At 33.7% G+C, this 21,172-nt stretch overlaps 2 protein-coding genes across 2 annotated transcripts; one reads left to right on the top strand and one right to left on the bottom strand.

The window, feature by feature from the left end:
• The first annotated feature begins 421 nt into the window (after positions 1-421).
• Positions 422-2,212, top strand: LOC116345581. The gene is made up of 4 exons (XM_031775024.1): positions 422-1,064; positions 1,157-1,330; positions 1,401-1,677; positions 1,737-2,212. The coding sequence occupies exons 2-4, from the start codon at positions 1,167-1,169 to the stop codon at positions 2,103-2,105; spliced, it is 810 nt and encodes a 269-aa protein (XP_031630884.1). The 5' UTR covers positions 422-1,064; positions 1,157-1,166; the 3' UTR covers positions 2,106-2,212.
• LOC116345577 (trafficking protein particle complex subunit 11) lies at positions 2,177-21,052 on the bottom strand. Its single transcript, XM_031775018.1, has 20 exons — positions 20,760-21,052; positions 20,604-20,678; positions 20,365-20,530; positions 20,154-20,304; positions 13,436-13,493; positions 13,256-13,378; positions 12,958-13,188; positions 12,802-12,875; positions 12,339-12,714; positions 11,866-12,267; positions 11,547-11,741; positions 7,482-7,512; positions 7,246-7,403; positions 7,010-7,161; positions 6,607-6,932; positions 6,317-6,463; positions 5,940-6,062; positions 4,121-4,633; positions 3,848-4,042; positions 2,177-2,306 (listed from the first exon to the last, which is right to left on the bottom strand). The coding sequence occupies exons 1-20, from the start codon at positions 20,921-20,923 to the stop codon at positions 2,286-2,288; spliced, it is 3,681 nt and encodes a 1,226-aa protein (XP_031630878.1). The 5' UTR covers positions 20,924-21,052; the 3' UTR covers positions 2,177-2,285.
• Between the last annotated feature and the right edge of the window lie 120 nt (positions 21,053-21,172).

Genomic DNA, 21,172 nt, shown 5'->3' with positions numbered 1-21,172 from the left:
CGGAATATTATTTTTGTGTGATAAAAATAACCTGTGCAAAGTTTCAGCTCATTACGATATCATACAGGCATGGCTTCCATACATAAATTCAATTTTTTGACATTTTTGTATGAAAAGTGTGCCGAAAGTTATTTGTATCGCAAAACTTACGTCATATTCGGTTTTCTCGTACCCAAAAACACCCCAATACACATTTTTGAGTGTTTAAGTATACATTAAATATCACTTTTGGAAGAAAAATTGAATTTTCATGGATGACCATGGGCATCACACCAGACATGACACTTCACTCTGTCAACCAAAGTCGCTCAAAATCTAATGGTTTCTATTCCTCGGCACCCCCAATCATCCTGTGAAGTCAGATTTTGAATTACTTTTCTGGTTTGAAAGTTATCGTGTTAACAAATTTTTGCGTACAGGGTACAGGATACAGGGTACCACGCACATACATTCGGACATCAAAAAAACGCTAGATTCGTGTTCCCTGACTCCTAAAACACCAAGAAAACATATTTTTTGAGGGTGCTAATTTTTCGACCGGTTCCAATACTTTACCTTACACACTAGGTGTGTGCGGAAAAGTAAAAATAAGCCAAAATAATACAAACAACAAGACGAAAGAGTGAAATGAAGCTAAGAATAAAAAGTTTTCTTCGAAGTATCTTTTTCTTGTAAATTCAACTAACGCACTTTTTCAACATTTTGTTCAAGAATTTAAATGAACTCTACAGATTGAATAGAAATTGCGACTGACTGACGCGAACGTATATATCCGAAACCCGGACCAAAAATTACTAAAATCTGACCAAAAAATACAAAAACCGTACCAAAAATACGAAAATTGTACCAGCATGAATTCCGAAATTCACTTTACTTTTCTGAAGAACTAACTTCCCTGTGAGTTAAATTTTTCCTTTTTTCAAACAGAACCTGCAAATTGATGATTGGGCTGGATTAGCAGGACTTTTATACACGGAGATATTTAGTCTCGATTTCTTAACTCCTTTAAGTGAATCCGACGCCAAATTTAATTTGGAGCCTCATCTACAATTAGACTTAAGAAGGTAAATAGAAATAAAAATTAATTCTAATTGGAATCTTCCAATATCCTTACAAAATAATCTTATACAATTGCCTTTTTTCTTGTCATTTTCAGGTACATTGAAATGGTGCGGGGTGCAAGCGATACCATAGGTCTCAATGGACCAGACCTACTTGGAAATGTATATGCACCAAGAGGAAATATACATGTGCACTCACCTTATTTAGAAGTGTCAGCTTTTAATCCTCGTTCAAATTTCATTGCATTGAAAAAACATGATAACGGATTGTTAGTTAGATACTAGTTTCTTGTTAGTATCATTTCAATTTTAATTTTTTTTTTTTGTAATTATGACTAGTGACCCGACTTTTCGCTCAACCGTAAATATACTACATCGGAAACAAGCATTGCAAACAACTAAAAATGCAAACAATAAAAAGATTTTCTCTTGGATGCAATGGAAGCAGAAAGATAATACCCGCGAAAGTCCTGTACCCCAGATAATGTTAAATCCATTGCCAATTTTACACCCGATTTGCATTGCAATTCAAATATATAATCGTGACAGTGATGATCCAATTGACAATATTTGCTGGGATATTTTAAGAGCGATTGAAGAATATAACAAAGATAATGTATGATATTTTGTTGTCTAATAATTTAATTTAAAATAAATAAATGAGTTCTCTTTTAGGAATCTGCCGTAAATTTCGTTTCCAGGTACCGAGGAGGAGCAGGAGATGAAGCAGACGAAGGTGATGGAAGGAGTGGTATGACATCTGGCGATCCTTCCATTGGTTCATTGGATGTCGACGATAATAATGACGATATAAATTCATCAAAATCATCATATGTAATTGCTGGAGGACCAGAAAAACTTCCATGTGGTGCAAAATCGTCTGATTCATCTAAAAAAAACCATTCAACAAAATCTTTTCAATGGACTTTGAGCAATTGGGGCACAAATAAACAAAATATTCGAGTCGATCTAGCAAGTCCTGAGGATATTTCTCTGGACACTGATAATAACAGTTCAAGAGTTGTTTATGGTACAACAGTCTGAATTTTCAAACATTTAATTTTTTCATTTAATAATACTCTCATCATGTATTAAATTGATGGACATTTTATAATTAAATAATTTTGCATTTATTTCGCACAACTTACACATAATATAATAATAAATGATTAAGTCATAATAACATTATATATTTTTGCATTTATTTCAACATCCCTCAAGAATTTAAGCTTGTTTCACCATTGGCTGTAATTAAAAAAATGTATAAATGAATACTTGACGCTGCAATAATATATTTAAAAAGAATAGATGTGAAATAATTAAGTATTGAAATAGAGTGAGTGTTAATAAACTAAGATCTTCAGATTTACATAATCTTCAACCCTCCTGCAGACAGAACGGGTCTATCAGGCCCAGCAACTCAGAAAAAATTGAATAAAATCCAAACTAATAAATCGATTTACTTCAAACTTGCGCGTAAAACTAATGATATCGGTACACAAATAAAAATATATATAACGGTAAAATACACAAACTATAAAATATTTTTTCTTGACGAAAACCAAAATGTCACTTCAAACAGACAGTATGGGCCTCTACAGGCCCACCATACAAAATGTATGGGAATCCATATATATAGAGAAACATTTTCATTTTGTATTTCTATTTATTCAACTTGCTTTTCGTTTTCATCGAATAAAAACCAAAAAAAAAAAATTAAAAATTCATGTTGGTTTTTTGCATTTTGAAACTATTTTCATACATTTTGTATAGAGGACCTGAGAGGCCCATACTGTATTGATCTGTTCTTAATATGTACTGTCTGCAGGAGGGTTGAGTAGGTTGGTTAACATTTTCAAATTTGGTGTCATATCTTGGTGGCCACTTGGTATAAGTGGTAAAAGTACATCTTAAACGAATTTCTATTCGATATAAGACCATAAGAACGCTTCTTATATCATTCGCCATTCACACTCAAACTCTCACACATACGTGATACGTCAACAATGATGAACGCTTAAGGAACGCTTGAGTATATGAACGAATAAATTAAGGAAACTTTGAGGAACTATAAGAAACGTTATTTTTGAGATATAATGTCGCATGCACAATTTGTGTTGTACGCGCAAGCACCGCGCCGGAAACGTATAATCAATTGCTTATAATATACATACAGCAGTTAGGTGGTTTTTTTAAAATACAAAAATGGATTGAACATACTGTTATTGTTGAAAAATTCAACAGAGACAGAACTAGTCATTCTTACCTAATTCGGGGCGCAATCGTAATTTTTTCACCTGAATCGATCGCATCTGACACAATTATATATTTTATGATGGCTCCTACTCATTTGACTGATTTTCAATGAGAATATATAATAATTGCTTGAAAAAGATGTGAAAATCCACATTTTGTGCGATTTTTTCAGATTTTTGTATTGGAAGTGTATTCAAATTTAATCGGATCTTAAAATAAATGTCAGATTTGGTTTTCTCGTCCAAAAAACCCCCCGGTATTTTGGTTTCACAAAAATCGATTAATCAACATATTATCTCTGTGAATAGCCAGTCCAAAATGAAAACTTCAAAAAAAAAAATTGTGTGAAGTAATGAGTCAACCAAGCAAAACGGTTAATAACCTATCACCACTGGAGTCGTTGGCCCCGAATTAGGTAAGTGTCGAAGTTGAAAAAAACTAGGACAGTGATATTGAACTATTGATTTCGTGAACTTTTTTTTACTTTCATTTTAACTAGAATTAAACTTGAATTGAAAATTAAAACTCACCAATATGAAAACTTTTTTAGGAATCCATCGCTCAACCAGATTTTGAAGCTCGAAATTATTATTTTGTTGATCGCGGATTTCTTCATTGGTATTAAATGTAATTATGAACTCTGGTAAATTTTGCCAACCAGCTTTAAGTGGATACAAATTAAATTCCAAATTGAAAGTTGATTGTGCAAACAGAGAAACATTGAACTGGAAAGAAAATAAAACAAATACGTTTTGAAAATGGGCAATAAATTTTAAAATAATTATAATTTATAAAAGTTTTACCTGAGAGTGTCCTGCAAACATGAAATTGTCCGCGTTTTTTAAAAAACTTTTTAAATGTAGTGTTGAATTGGATGTGTTCTTTAGCGTTATCAAGAGTGTCATTGGTACTTTGACGTACATTTTTTCATCCAAATAACAGTATATATTTAAAGGTGCTTCGACAATTTCAATACAATTAACAATCAATTTAGTCTCATTTTCGTTTACTTCTCCAGTACGTCTCCAACGTATACAATAGACTCCAATAATTTGGTTTTTAACATTAACTGATGTTGAACTATGTAAAGTGTGTGCATTCAGAAAACCTTTTCGATTCTCCACCATATTGAATGCGTCAATCGTATGATTGTACATTGTTTTTGGTTCTAGTATATGTTCTATAACTTTATTTGAATCATTTTCCAGATTTTCATTGTTTTGTGTGTTCGCAAATGGCTTGTGATTTTCAACAAATGAAGAGACTTTTGTAAAAACATTATTTTTTTGTGGCGATTTTACAAAGGGTTGGTATACCTAAGGAAGAAAAAGTGAAATTATTTGAGGTTTAACATAAAACCTACAACTTTCTTTCATTCTTAATACAGGCTAGTCAAAAAATTTCGGGCCTGACATATAGACGGCACTAGTTACAAATTGTTCATGTGCTGTAATTGAAGTGCAAATTGTCAACAGTATTGTGTAAAAAAATTGAGTTGATATCAGTGATCGTTTGTTTTCTATAACATTATTTATCAAGCAACTTCGATATTTTTAGAAAAATGGATAAAATCGAATATCGTGCGGTGATTAAGTTTCTCACAAAAGAAGGTATAGCACCAAAAGATATCAATGACCGCTTACGTGCTGTTTATGGTAAACTTGCTCCATCGTATACCAGGATCAAAGAATGGGCAAAGCTATTCAAGTGGGGCACAGAATCATTGGAAGATGATCCACGTACAGGTCGACCAGTTGAAGTAACTGCTTCAGATGTGGTGGAGAAAATTGATCATCTCGTGCACGAAAATCCTCGAATGAGCAAGAAAGTGTTAGCAGCAATGTTTGACATCTCAACTGGCAGTGTATTCAATATACTTCACGAAAAATTGCACATGAGAAAGGCCTCTGGATTCTGGGATGCCAAAGGCATATTAATGGTTGAATTCCTTCCAAAGAACACCACAGTCACAGGCTATTATTATGCACAACAAATGTATAGATTGCGTAAAGCGATCAGAGAAAAGCGTCCTGGTTTGCTGACTCGAAAAGTTCTTCTTTTGCATGACAATGCACCGTCTCACAAATCATTGCTTGCACAAGCTGCCATCAGGGAAAGTGGGTTCGAACAACTCCACCATCCACCGTATTCTCCAGATCTGGCCCCCAGCGACTATTTCCTGTTCCCAAACACCAAAAGATATCTGAAGGGGAAGCAATATGAGTCCGAAGAAGAGATATCGAACGATATTTTCAAAGTATGGGAGGACAAAGATGCCAAGTGGTTTGAAGGAGGAATTAAAGCATTAAAGCATCGTTATGAAAGTGTCATTCGTGTTCATGGAGACTACTTTGAATAATAAATATAGTCATTTGAAAATACAATGTGTGTTTCTATATCAGGCCCGAAAATTTTTGACACGCCTGTAGATTGTGATTATTTCAAATGCATGAAATGGAAGTAATGAAAATAAAAGTGGATATCATTTAAGATTTAACATAAACCCTACTACTTTCTTACATTCTAAATAGATTGTGATTATTTCAAATGCATGAAATGGAAGTAATGAAAATAATCGAAACATTGAAAACATTTCTTCACTAAAGGAATAAGTTGGTTTACCCATTCAAGTGTCGTTTGTTCAGCCCGTAACAATAATACATCGTAGACCTTTTCTCCTCGAGAGTATGATTTATCAATTTTCCGGTGCGATTTAACATACGGTTTTTCTGTTACATTGAAGTCCTATATAGGGCAATAAACAATTGTTAATTAAATAAAAACAAAAATGATGTTGGAAGTCGTATAAAATGTATTCTATTTGTAATGTTTGGTTAAAACACTTAACAACAATTATAATTATAATATATAATTATATCTATTGAATATGTCGATAGGAGTGTATGTTTTGATTCAGCCATTACTATAAGTGTTGAATAACATACTCTCCTATCGATATATTCAATAGATAAATGATTTATATATTATTATATACTTACACTTATCAGAAACATATCCAAAATATCGATGTGCTGATTTTTTATTTCCAGTTCAATCTGAAATAAAAATTCTTCATTTTTCACGGCTTTTCTGAGTGGTTCTTTGTTTAGAGTGAAGAACTGTCCAATAAAGACAAACTCTGCTTCCTAGGGTTGAAGAAAAGGATGAAAAAAAGTAATTAATCAATAAGTAATGGAACAGAATGGAATGAAAAAAAATCGAAGGAATGGATCTGGAATTGTAGAGTAATGGAATAGTAATTTTTAAGTAAGTATGCCTCGCTGCTTACACATGGAATGCTGATAGTGTCTTTTTTTGATTTCATAATCGCATCTTCAATATAGTCCAATGTTACACTGGGCATTGACTTGAATGTTGTTTGAATGGATTTCTCAAATGGAATTGGATTCTCGTCAAATGCTTTTTTGGGGAAACCCGATCGATCATTTGTAATTTGATAACGGACCGTTTTTTGTAGCTCTAACGTTCCTTCAATTAAACTAATAACATTGATATTTATAATTTTTAGCGATTTGGGAGCCATGTCTCCAATATTCAACTCAAATCGTGACAACAACTTTTGCCTGGATGCTGTTAGATCAGACGCAATGAAAACTAAAAATACATTTTTAAATCAAAAATTACATTTTAGTTTAGAAATAAATGCGCTTTTTTTACATTTCATTGCTCACCTTTATTTTGAATATTAACCGGAACCGTAATGACCAAACTTACATTTTCGACCAACATATCGAACACATTTTCAATTCGAATTGTTACAGCAAACCATTCATTTGTTAACATAGTATCGTGACTCAACAATGATTCCGTTTTCAAATGAAATCTATAATATTTGGATATATATCATATTGTATTATCCATTGTACTAAAGGAAAAAATTATTCTTTAAATTCATTATAATTCTTACAATGGAATTATATAACAGGTTTCGCTTTCATTTGAGATATTTAATTTTTCATTAGTTCGATTGTACATCTTAAAGTCACTCTTATGTTGTGACGGTAGGCTTTGTAGAAGTGTCACAAAGTTATCTGGTGTTCCTATTTTGATTTCCAAACGAATGACCTACCAAAAATGTATGAGTAAATAACTTTTTTTATGTGTAACTAAAACTATTTTTGTGTTCGTTTTTTCGGTACGTACTCGTAATTCGGAATTCTCCATAAATTGATAGCTGGAAAAAAGTCAGAAATAATAGAAATTAAGCAATAAGTTGAAGAATGGATAGCAATCCTTCCGAAATTGAATAGTTATTTTCATGTGAGTATAAAACATGAAGAGAGTGTTGTTTTTACTTTTCCGCACACACCTAATGTGTAAGGGGAAAGTATTGCAATGGGTCAAAATTTACGACATCTCAAAAACATGTTTTCTGAACGTTTCTGAGGTCAGAGAACCCGAATCAGGCCGTTTTGAGCATGGTTGTTGTAGGCAACATTTTCGTCCAAAAGTCATACTTAATGTAGAATTAAACACTCACAAATATGCATTAGGGGGTTTCTTGGCACGAGAAAATCTAATCCGAGGCTAGTTTTGAGATACAACCAATTTTTGATACAGTTTCCTTGGAAAAATCAAATGTCGTACAAGTGGGTTCATCATGAAAGTGTGAAAAATCTTTTGCTAGTACTTCTGCTATTTAAGAATATTTCTATGCCAAGGTTTGAACATATTTTTTGGTCTCGAACTTTACGCCACTTGAAAGGCTTGAAAAATCGAACAAATATTACTTTGAACTTGCTTAATACTACGTGGGTTGATAAGTTCTTAGAATCGGACACTAGATGGCGACACAAGTAAATATCCATCTCATTTTTAGAAAGAGCCATCCTTTTTAGGAATGCCAACGGAATTTGAGCCAAATTTGTTCATGGAATCAGAGGTTACACCACTTGAAGGAACATAACCTCAAAATCGGACCAAATTCTTTATTTCATGTCTTTATTTCAAAGGCCGGGCTGGATGCAAATCTATTTCTCTCTACAGGGGATAGATAAAGGTCCCACCAGTTCACACCAGAAATATGAAGTTTATACGTTTTCAACTTGGTGAAATTTCGCCACCGTGCGTATGGCTTCCCGAGGCGGTTTTTAGTTACAATTTTAAAGTATACATTTTCTTGAAAAAACATTATTTTCTTGATTCAAAAAGATCAAAAATGACATGGATTATTTCTTTGGCATCGCTTCGTTCCATTCAAGATGATAAAGCTATATTTTGAAGATTACACTTCCAAAGAATACGAGCTAGAGCTCGAATTTTTGACCTTTTGAGGTTATGTGTATAATTGGTGACTGTCGGGACCATATATTGCCTCATAATGCACTAAATAGATTCAAACAGACATCAGCAGTTAACAATAAATAAAAATATCAATTTGATTAATGCATAAAATCAATTCAACATCGCTATAGAGTCGCCCCTTGATTCCACTTTGGGTAAATACGGAAACTCGTTGCGAGTGAATTTTTTTACCAAAAAGTTTAAGTAATAAATTTCCAAAACTATTGTACGGAATGCTTGGGATCTAGTCTAGATTATTCACTTGAATAGTACAGTCTTTCATGGCAACATCTTGGATTTATTGGAGCATCTCTTCAAAAGCTACCATTTTAGAGGCCATCTTCGGTCTGTACGACCACATGCAAACTCAATAGACTACTTCTAAATGGCCCTAATCGATAGTCCAAACAATACCATCTAGCTCGGTTTTGGTTTCACTGATAGGTATAAGAAACAAAAATTTATAGTTATTTAACAAATGAATTTTGATTCGTTTTGCATTTTAAGAAATAACTGGAGATTGGTCCCTTCCAACAGTTGTAATTTCCGAGTCCATGACCAGATTTGGCTCAAATTCCGTTGGCATTCCTAAAAAGGATGGCTCTTTTAAAAAATGAGATGGATATTTACTTGTGTCGCCATCTGGTGTCCGATTCTAAGAACTTATCAACCCACGTAGTAAAATACGCAACTACCACAGTGCGGAAAATTCGTCTTACTCCCGTAAGACTCTTTATTTGTCAATGCTACTTGATTTTACTTTCCACACCTAGTGTGGAAAAGGTATTGTATTAGGCCAAAAAATTAAAGTCACTCCAAAGCATGTTTTCTATGCATATTTCCTGAAGAAAACACGATTAGAAGCGATTTAGGAGCGTATTAATGTTTCTCACTGTATAGCATGTGCGGTGTGTCCTGTGTCCTGTCCGCAATTTTTTATATTTTGCATGATAGCTCAGGATACAGAAAAAATATTCAAAATCTGATTTTTCTGGATGATCGGAGACTGCGAGGAGTACATCTGGTCAAATTTTGAGCGACGTTGGTTGACCGGTGTAAAGTGTGAGGCCATAGGAAAAGGGTATTTATCAAAAATACCCTTTCCACAGAGACTTAGCAGGATGAACTAGCAGAATGATTGGGGACTACGAGGAATGCATCTGGTTAAATTTTCAGCGACATTATTCATTTTTTCATTTTCATCATTTGGTTGATCGATATAAAACTTGAACTCTGAAGAGGTACTTATGAGGAAAATGCCATTGAAAGATTGTGTAGTGGGAAGTGTTTTGGCACTAGAAAACCATTAAGGGTACTTCCCATACAAAATTTCGTTTTTGAGCGAAAAATCCAAAATTTTGTTCGAGAAGTACCCCTATTATGCATTGAAATCACTTCAAACTCTCGGAATGTTATTTTTGTGTGATAAAAATAACCTGTGCAAAGTTTCAGCTCATTACAATATCATACAGGCATGGCTTCCATACAAAAATCCAATTTTTTTTGAAATTTTTGTATGAAAAGTATGTCGAAAATTGTTTGTATCGCAATACTGACGTTATATCGCTCAAAATCTAATGGTTTCTATTCCTCGGCACCCTCAATCATCCTGGGAAGTCAGATTTTGAATTACTTTTCTTGTTTAAAAGTTATCGTTCTAACAAATTTTTGCGTACAGGGTACAGGGTACCACGCACATACATTCGGACATCCAAAAACGCTAGATTCGTGTTCCCTGGCCACAAAAACACCCAGAAAACATGTTTTTTGAGGGTGTTATATTTTCGACCGATTCCAATACTTTACCTTACACACTAGGTGTGTGCGGAAAAGTGAAATTATACTCTGAAAGTTTAAAGAAATTCCAATGCACATGCAGATGTCTACGAACGCGTTCGTATAAAAACTGTTCGTTCGTAGAAACATTTTTTCGATTCGTGTTCGTTCGTATTCGCTCAGGAAGACAGCGTACACAGAAAGAAAATATCAGCCGACGCTATACGCAAAACCGACTGGTACGTGCGCTTATACGTTTTTACATCTTTTACATCTATTACCATACGATTTTTCGACTGTGCGAAGATACGCACAAAGAGTAACGAATCAGTCGAAAAATCGTATGGTCACTAGATGTAAAAGATGTAAAAACGTATGAGCGCACGTACCAGTCGGCTTTGCGTATAGCGTCGGCTGATATTTTCTTACTGTGTATTCGTTCCCATTCGTTCGCAGAAAAATTTTCCGATTCGTATTCGTTCGCGTTCGCTAAAGGAGATAGCATGTTCGTTCGTGTTCGTTCGTAAACATTTTTAGAAGAAAAATTAAAAAAAAATTCAAACAAAGGTTATGAAAAATCAATGAAAAAGTGTTCACTATGAAATTAAAGGACGAGCGTTCGTTTAAAGAATTTTCTGATTCGTGTCCGCTAAGGGAGACGGCGTGTTCGTTCCCATTCGTTCGTAGAAAGTTTTCCCCCATCCGTGTTCGTTCGTATTCGTGACGAACACGGACGAATACGAATATGAATGTTCGTAGACATCTCTGACATTGGGGATATCTCCCATACAAAATTTCCGATTTTGAGCCAAAACTCTAAAATTTTGTATGAGATGTATCTATAGTAGTATATCTGTACCGGTTGTATATCTGTACAGATATACTACTACCTATATTTTTGATTGTTTCTTTAAACTTTGTGAGATTATTTCTTTTGATAAGAAAATAATATTCACAACTTTTCACGGTGGTTTAAGTTACTGCAACCATACATAGACTATAGTTTCAGTTTATTCTCAAAATTTCGGTTCCACGCGGAAAAGTCAGCTTGCGTACGTAAGCCTCTTTATTTTAATATGTGTCAATAAAATTCGATAATGTGCTTGATCGTAAATAGTCATAAAAATAAACATGAAAATTGTTTTATACCGTTCCCCAGAGAATCCGATTTTGTATTGTTTTTCTGGTTGAATGATTAAATCACAATTTTTATTAAGCTCCAGGTTTTCTGTTTCTATATTGTTGATTTCAGTCCACTGATGTGCAACAATTTTCTGTGCCGATTTTGTATCTGATATGATGATGACAAACTCATGAACTTTTATTGGGACGTCGGACATCGACCTTTAAATAATCAAAATAAGATTGAAAATGAAATATTTCTCTTAATTCAAAATATAATCTTTGAATTGGAGATAAGAGCTATTTAGAGAGTATATTTGGAGATATTAATAATATTCAATGTTACCTAATGAAAAGATTGACGCGTGCTATATCATCGTGATGAATTTGATTCTTCTCAAATTTGACTGTACAATCAAACAGTTCGGTAATTTTATCCAAATCAAATGATAATGTTTTTATATGGAATGTTTCCAAAGCTTTCTCCCAATTGATGTGTATTTCAGGGACAATTTGACCTTGTATTAGTGGTGGAACTTTTTGAAAAACTTTCCATAAATTTTCTAATATCACAATGCGGTCAGAGTGTTTCAGATATATATGTTTTGACAAAGATTCAATGCTGCATGCAATGAAATCCGGAATTGATGTTGAAAGTAATGCCGAACGAAGAGTTTTAAGAAGCACTTGTGTGAATATTGTATTCCACTTTTCTGTACGATACTCCGATAGCATTAGGCTATAAAGGCTACAAAAAAAATATATAGATATATATGCAATTTCACAACAAGCCGAATGATTAAAATAGTAATTCTTTACGTCAGGGCTTTTGATGCATCGCCCATTTTAAGATATTCTTCGGCCATTTCAATTGCTAATTTCTTTCGAAATCTTGGACACTTATAACACTTATATTGTGCCATTGATTGACTCAACAATGTAATATGTGCAATCGAATGACCAAAATATTTCTCACATTCCTGAACAATGGCGATAATTTGTTGTTCATTTACTAGTTCTGTGCGATTGCCACCGCGAACTCCAAAGAAATCACTATACAATATGTTCGAATAATTCAACGCATTTTGTTCGGACAATGGTAGAAAATCAATAAGTGGTGATTGCGCTTGACAAATTTGTTGAAAAGATTCCTTTCGTTTGCTCATGTATTCTGCACTTTTGTGATAATATATTCCTGAAAATTTTGTATGGGAAGTACCCCAAATTTGAATGGAAATTTTTTTTAACTTTCAGAATGTTATTTTTTTGTAAAAATATAAACCTGGATGTTGGGTCTGAATGGCTGGAAGTCCACATTTAATTGCATCACAAAAAAGATCTGCAAAAGCGCTATACCTAGGTGGCGGGAAAAAGTGAAATTATAATTAGCGATTTTTAATATATTAATAATTCAAACATTCAACCGTATTATACTAACTGAACGCTCATCCATGCAAAATGTTCGAATGTTAAATCTTTGTAACCAACTCTGTTGCGATATTTATCAATATGTGTCCGGAATTGTGTAATCGCATCTCTTGGCGAGCCAATGTTGAACATTAACTTTGTTATCTTATAGTTTAAGAATCCTGCCACAACTTTTATTTCTAAGCAATTACTATCAACAATACGTATTTCTTCGAGCCACTCGTATGCCTGACTAAAATGCCTAGATTCAAATGAAAATATAACTAGAATTTATCTGTTCAAGTATTTGTCATGATCATTGAACGAACTTTAAAGCACTATTTAAATCAAGACGCATTTCACAGTAGAATCCAAGTTTGAATTGATGCCGAATTTTTAGTCCATAATGTGAAGAAATTTGATCTCTATGAGCTCGCACCTGTTTAGATGACCTATAATATAAAACCAATATTAGTAAATGTATCTTATAATATTAAAATGTGCCTTACTGTAAGTAATACGATTGAGCATGGTCCAAGAATGCAGATTCGAGACGCAGAGTATAACCTTTTTAAATCAAAAAAACATCTGATGAGAAGTATATTCAAATTTAAAAAAAATCTACATGCCATATGCATTTGATTTCAGTTATTTGAATGGCTGAGAAAAATCATGACTCAAATCATATGCACATAGAAGATATAAACTTGAATAATGCTATGCGGACAACGAATCGAAAAATTTGAACACGCAAGAGTGAAACAATTCAAAATCCACATGTTCTTTTTTCAAGATTCTGTCTTTAATATTTTTTGAACAAGTTTCATTGTTGTGTGCTTCTTGATCGCATTATATTTTTTTACTGTTGTGTGCAATATACACAGTCTCCGAGAGTTTCATATATACTCTCCTTGTAATAGCCAAATAACGCCTATCGATTCAATCACGATTGGTATTCGCTTACTATTCAATAGGTATCACATGGCAAGTTTATATGAAACTCTCGGAGACTCGGTATAGAGCACTCCCAACCGTGATTTGAATGATAAGGAATGCGATTTTTTCATTCCGATTTCACCAGGTGATACAGAAAGCTAAGTAGTATTTGAGAATTGAAGAAAAAAAATTAATAATTTTTTTCATTTTTCGCGATTTTTTACCAGTTACATTGAAAAACACGGAAGACCGCTGAAATGGAAAATGCAAAATATGTACGGACGTGTAACAGTGTCATTTCAGCGGTCTTTCGTGTTTTTCATACAAGCCTCCCATGTAGATGGTGAAAAAATCGCGAAAAATGAAAAAAATAATTACATTTTTTTTCTTCGATTTACAAATACTACTCAATTTTCTGTATCACCTGGTAAAATCAGAATGAAAAAAATCGCATTCAATATCATCTAAATCACGACCTGGACTTTTTTCACTGTTTAAGTGCTCTATACCGAGTCTCCGAGAGTTTCATATAAAGTTGGTATGTGATGCCTATTGAATAGTAAGCGAATACCAATCGTGATTGAATCAATAGGCGTCATTTGGCTGCTACATGGCAACTTTATATGAAACTCTCGGAGACTCTGTATAGAGCACAAAAAGTGAAAGAAAAAAACATTTTTTTCTCATTTCTCGAACACCACTAAATGGTCTATTAAAGACAGAATCTTGAAAAAAGAACATGTGGATTTTTGAATTGTTTCACTCTTGCGTGCTCAAATTTTTCGATTCGTTGTCCGCATAGCATTATTCAAGTTTCTATCTTCTATGTGCATATTATTTGAGTCATGATATTTCTCAGCCATTCATTTTTTTATTGTATTTTTCAGATTTACATCGAAACATTTTTCATTCGCAACACAATTCAATAACGAACAACGGACACAAATATTTTATCATACAACTACGTTGCATTTACTTCGTATTTTTGTTTACTTGGGAATGCGGATTGACAGTACGCATGAATTTTATGCCAAACCATTGGTACTTTCACATTTGTTTTGCTTTTTCAATAATAAATCAGCTATTGACTATTTAATTCAAGACATCACCTACGATGGGATAGTGAGATCTTTCAACCCTAAGTATAGCAGTGTTCAATGCATCATTTGACGGCCTAAGAAGAAAACAATAACATACAGAATATTCTGCAAAAAGACGAATACAAATTTATGTGAGCAAAAACCAAATATACAAACAGACAGCGCAAAGGTAAAACAGCCTACTTACATAAGAAACACATGTGTAGAGGGTTTACCCTGTGATTTGGATGAGAATTTTTTTTTAGCGAAAATTATTCGAATTTGCAAGGGTTTTTGATTCTAAAAGTGAAGACGTTTTTTTTAGCTCATCAATGTAGAAAATTGAGGAGAATTCTTTCAATTTCCTAGGGTTTTTGGTTCTGAGTGAATTGATTCCGATTTGCTAGGGCTTTTCGCGGAGAAAATTGTGACTTCCAAAAAAAGTGACTTCCAAAAAAAAAAACGAAAATTTGTCTGATTTGCTAGAGAAATTTTTGGTTTCGAAAAACCGCCGTATACAATTTGCCGCTACGAAGAACCACAAAACTGCTTTTTAATTGCAAAAGGATTGAAATGTTAACAAACAAAATGGCGTCATGCACACAATCGCCAAGGCACAACGAAAGCTGTCTCTACACAATAGTGCTAACAACACGTTCGATTGTTATCTAGACCGACCAATATAACGTTCCGTTACCGGCATTGTGCATGTGCAAACATGAAAATAGAACTACAGTGCTAGTAGCCACTGCAAGTCGATTCAAAGTGAGACACACAGACGCAGACATTGAACAACAATTGAAGTGATCGGACGCATACTAGAGGTGTCAACGAGCATTCGTTTTCGTGTTCGTTTGCGTTCATCACGAAAACGAACGAACACGAAACGAAATTCATCTTTGCGAACGAACACGTTCGTTCGTATTGGCTGTTCTTGCGAACACGAACGAACGTGAAAATCAATTTCCACTCTGCGAACGAACACGTTCGTTCGTAGTGGCCTTCTTTACAAACGCGAACCAACACGGATAACAATTTCTACTTTACGAACGAACACGTTTGTTCGTAGTGCCAGTCTTTGCGAAAGCGAATGAACGCGAAAAACAATTTCCACCCTGCGAAGAAATTACAAAATGACGATTTTTTAACACATATTTTTCCATCAAACCACTTTGTGGCTGCGAAATATGTTATATTTTGATAAATAAAAACATTTTTTGAAAGAAAAAAAATTTCAAAAATAAAGAGAATGTATTCATCGTCATTTATGTGTCACTATAGTGTGTTTTTTCAATAAGAATCTCGTTGGTTTGATCAGTTGACGCGCTGAATTTCATCACACTAAATCGTATGCGGTCAAGAGTTTAAAACCACAGAAGATGAATATTTTTTTTATTTCTACTCTGATTTAATATGTCTCAACGCGAAAAAGTTGTTTGAAAAAAAATATAATAAGAAAAATTAAACTCCAAACGAAAAAAATGTCAGCGTTCATTTTAACATGAACATATTTTTTACATGTTGAAATAGCATTTTACCTGCAAAAAAAATGTGTTGCGGTTAAACTGGCAGTTTGGTCTAATTACTTTGAATTTTCACATCTGTATTTTCTCAGAGTACGAACGCGTTGTTACATACATTATTTTCTCTTCTTGATCTGTCGATACAGTTTAGTTTTAAAACATTTATTGTTTGGCATCGCAAACCCTCTTCTGTTCAACAGAAAAAACTCGGCAAACTTCGGCAAAAAAGCCATTGAAACGCCAAAATAAGAGCAAAACGAGGTGAAACAACGAATACAAACCAAGAAATATTCACCGTGGTGATGACAATGAATCAATTTTTGCACGATGAATCCCAATTCCCAGACAAACAACGTCTGAGTGATTTGATTGAAAGAGTTGTGGTCAATTCCTAAAAATATTCAAATTGGAATCGCTTTATGTGCTATTCATATTGAATCGGTTGTTTGACACTCTCAACTTGACAGTGGTACACGATCATTTTGTGCATTGAGACTTGGCTGTAGCAAGAACAACTTTTCATCCGAAAAAACGATATTTGAATTGGCCTGCCGGCGCAACAGTTCTTTGCATTTTTGTTTTCTGGCTTGCATATTTTTGTTCGTAAGACCATGTCGACGGCTTTTTTTGAAGGTGTCGTGTTTAAGTCTTCTTTTAAAATACGTCACATCGAAGACCGGCTAATATTGTGCTCTTGAGCTAGCTTTCTGGCACTTCTTTGGCGATTTCGGCGAATTTTGGCTTTGACTTGTTTGATGAGTGCTTTTGTACGAACGGATCTTTTTCTCCCGGGTTTCTTTTGTATGTCAACAGTTCCAAGTTCCTTGTATCGTTTGATAGTACGTTCAATGAATGTCATGCAAACCTGTTCGTTTTGTAGCTGTCGGAAAATATCAATGTTTTGAAAACCGCGTTTTTGCAAATTTAAGATGAGTTGACGTTTCACATCCATTGTTATTGCGTCTCAAATAAACAATGAATCAAAATACGCATTATCATAATAGTTAGGCTAAGGATCAACAAACATAGCGGTGCAAGACCGGGTGAATCAAAAGTCATTGTACAGTCGTAAGAATGTTAAGTAAAAACCCTTCAGTTATTCTGGCCCACCCTGTATATAAATTCCATCGACCGGTTCCAAAAGCAAATCCAAATCCACAACCAAGACAAAAGAAAATGAGATACAAGAAGCAGTTGTAACCGAAAACATCAGTTCTATTCAATCGCGACATAAATGCAGTGAGAAATATGATTAAGAAAGGATGTATATTGTATATGTTGACTCTATTATTACAACAATTAAAATCAACAATCAAAAATATAAGCACGGACGTCTGCGCGAACATTCTCATATTGTGAATCTTATTGTTTCAAACAATCATACCAAGAAGTAGTAGTGGACGATGCTAACAAGTACTAGAAATAATAAGCACATTAATGGCATTTTTTTCTCTTTTCACAGTGATCAACGATCTCAAAACTACAAAATCTCAAATTTAAGCAATGTTCTTGTGGTCATTAATTTGCTTTTGATTAAAGAAAGTTTTCTTTTATAATTTCATTTTCCATTTTGTTCCATTACTCATTGATTAATTTCCATTTTTTCCATTCTTTTCTTCTAATCGACTCTAGGACACTTGTTTCATTCACTTCCAATAATATTTCGTTCGACAACATAATGTGAACACAACACATTAAGTTTTAAATTGAAAATCTAACAATTTATTTGTTCATTTACGTTCAAATAAAATAATAAACATTTGTTCGGAAAGAGATTTTTTAATATTAATTTAAAACTCTGCAGAAGAACTCTTTAATACGTGATTTATTGCATTTATATTTCCTCATTTCTGGAAATAGTATTTTGAATTTTCGAAATGCAACTGACATCATTCTGACATTTTTCGATTGGCGCAGTTCATATGTGTCAAATCCAACGATATTCAATTATAAGTATTAAAATAAAATGTCTTACATCCGTAAGATGAACTTTTCCGCACTGTGATCCACAACATGGATTTATTACGTATCTTTTACCGTAAATATGAATTCATAAGAAAACTGAATCTGATATAAGTTTTGCGAAACAAATAATTTTTGATAGACTTTTCAATGCCTGTATGATATCGTAATCATGTGAAAATTTGCAGATGTTATTTTTTTCACAAAAAGCTAATATTCTGAAAGTTTGAAGAAATGTCAATGCATTGGGGGTACTTCCCATACAAAATTTTCGTTTTTGAGCAAAAAATCGGAAATTTTGTATGGGAGGTACCCCTAGTATGCCTTGAAATGTCTTCAAACTTTCGAAATGTTATTTTTGTGTGATAAAAATAACCTGTGCAAAGTTTCAGCTCATTACAATATCATACAGGCATGGCTTCCATACAAAAATCGATTTTTTTTTTTAATTTTTGTATGAAAAGTGTGTCGAAAATTATTTGTATCGCAAAACTAAGGTCATATTCGGTTTTATCGTACCCAAAAAACCCCCTATACATATTTTTGAGTGTTTAAGAATACATTAAATATCACTTTTGGAAGAAAGATTGAATTTTTCCCATGGATGGCCATGGGCACAGACATGACACTTCACTCTATCAACCAAAGTCGCTCAAAATCTAATGGTTTCTATTCCTCGGCACCCCCAATCATCCTGTGAAGTCAGATTTTGAATTACTTTTCTTGTTTGAAAATTATCGTGTTAACAAATTTTTGCGTACAGGGTACAGGGTACAGGGTACCACGCACATACATTCGGACATCGGAAAAACGCTAGATTCGTGTTCCCTGGCCACAAAAACACCCAGAAAACATGTTTTTTGAGGGTGTTAATTTTTCGACCGATTCCAATACTTTACCTTACACACTAGGTGTGTGCGGAAAAGTAAAATGCCAAATTGTTAGCATATCGATCCAACGACTTGACAAATGGTAATGTGGAAAGAATAGAAAAGATCATTGGTTTACTTAGTAAAGGGCCACTCCAATATGCATAGAAAACATGTTTTTGGGAACATCGCAAACATGCTGGTTTGCATGGACATGGTTGCAAAGCGAAACCGATTGCTGGACTACCGGACTCAGTCGCTACTCGCTAGTCTGCCAGATACAATTGTAGCAACGGTTGGCGAACGTGCTTTGCAAAAAGGACGGAAGAAAATTAAGATTCGAGTTTGCAATGGCAATCATCAGGATATGGACGAAATACTCCGGAATGGGCGTTTAATGTCAAAGTTTAAAGTTACCTACAAAAATTGGCCATTAAAAGTTCAGGCTGATGATTCTGCTCCACAGACAGTTGATTGGCACCGCGATACTGTTTCTGCAAAATGCATTATGCTCAAAGGTATGAATCAATTGAAAATAGAGTCTATTTTGTGGCCTTGTGGCGTACTACAACGGTAGTACGGAGGGAAGGAGCCCGTAGGTGAGTAAAGTTTTTAATTTAAAAAAATGATAATTCATATACGATTCAATTGATACTAATGATTGTCGTTCCTCTTTTCCATGTATTCACACCTGAATGTTTCGCTATGGCAACCGTGAAAATGACTGAAACTACACACGAATTCGGGTCCAAATTTGGCCGTGAATTGTGCCTGGTGAATTTGCATTACAAATTGTTTCTGTATAGTTGTACATTCATTACCTATGATTAAACCTACATAACTCAAAAAACTACCTACCCATTAGATTATCGTTATATGGAAGCACAAATATCATTTTCTGATTTATGTCGCATTTTGCGGCTAACGTGGATAACCGATCACTAGAAGATACGTCATCGGCATTTGTGGATTTTTGTAACAAAACGATTACTATCTTTGTATGCCTCGTCTAATCCAGAAGAAATTAAAACAGTTTAAAAACAAAAGGTGCTATATACAATTTTTTCACCTGCATGGAGTTTTTAATGCTTTGTACTAAAGATAAACACTGAAATTGTTTGTCTGTCCAATCGGGATCATTCCACTCCATATCTTGAAAAAGTGCTATAACAGCAGGTAGCACATGTAAATGCTTTAGAATCCAATTGCGTTTGATTATTCCTTTTGGGTGATACCTTAAAATGACCACAAAAATAGCATATAATTGGAATATCAATAGAAAAATATGTTTGATATTTTTGTATATACCACTCATACTGCCGTTTCGGTTTCACAACAGGAAATTCGTAGTTAGTTGGAAGCAATTTAAATTGAATAGCAGCCCTATATGTATACAAATAAAATTATTATAATTTTAATTAATTTATAATAGCAGAGAATTGATGAGATATTATTTGATTATACCGATCTAATTTTCGATTAGTGTTAAATGCATCCCAAATTGACTTGTGTACAAGATTTCGGCTACAATCCAATCCAACAAATCCAATTACTGGTTGTGGTGTTTCCATCAACTCAGGAGGAAGCATATTTGCATCCGAAGGAACGGTTACGGGCAATTGCTGCATACTTTAATTTATGATGTTTTGAAAAATAAAATTGAATTTCAAAAAATCTTGAAATGAATTTTTTTGAAATGTTTTTCTTATGTTTTCACTTCAAATTACACTATGATGGCGATGAAAAATAATCGATTGACAGAACGAAATGAGATTTTTGACATTTAAAATCGTCTGTTCGCTATAAACTATTTTTATAATTGTGTGTATATAGAAAACAATTTCAAATGAGAAAATGGAGTGAAAAAAAAGAAATAT

The sequence above is a fragment of the Contarinia nasturtii genome, unplaced genomic scaffold (genome assembly GCF_009176525.2).
Source record: "Contarinia nasturtii isolate CC-2019 unplaced genomic scaffold, AAFC_CNas_1.1 Cnas_scaffold_1366, whole genome shotgun sequence".
Classification (NCBI taxonomy): domain Eukaryota; kingdom Metazoa; phylum Arthropoda; class Insecta; order Diptera; family Cecidomyiidae; genus Contarinia; species Contarinia nasturtii.
This window is presented reverse-complemented; position numbering and strand designations above follow the sequence as displayed.

Coding starts and splice junctions, on each gene's coding strand:
- LOC116345581 (XM_031775024.1), top strand. CDS start 1,167: ATGGTGCGGGGTGCAAGCGATACCATAGGTCTCAATGGACCAGACCTA. Junction 1,331..1,400: donor AAAAAACATGATAACGGATT/GTTAGTTAGATA, acceptor AATTATGACTAG/TGACCCGACTTTTCGCTCAA. Junction 1,678..1,736: donor AAGAATATAACAAAGATAAT/GTATGATATTTT, acceptor GTTCTCTTTTAG/GAATCTGCCGTAAATTTCGT.
- LOC116345577 (XM_031775018.1), bottom strand. CDS start 20,923: ATGCAGCAATTGCCCGTAACCGTTCCTTCGGATGCAAATATGCTTCCT. Junction 20,305..20,364: donor GCATTAAAAACTCCATGCAG/GTGAAAAAATTG, acceptor CTTCTGGATTAG/ACGAGGCATACAAAGATAGT. Junction 12,268..12,338: donor GATGCATCAAAAGCCCTGAC/GTAAAGAATTAC, acceptor TTTTTTTTGTAG/CCTTTATAGCCTAATGCTAT.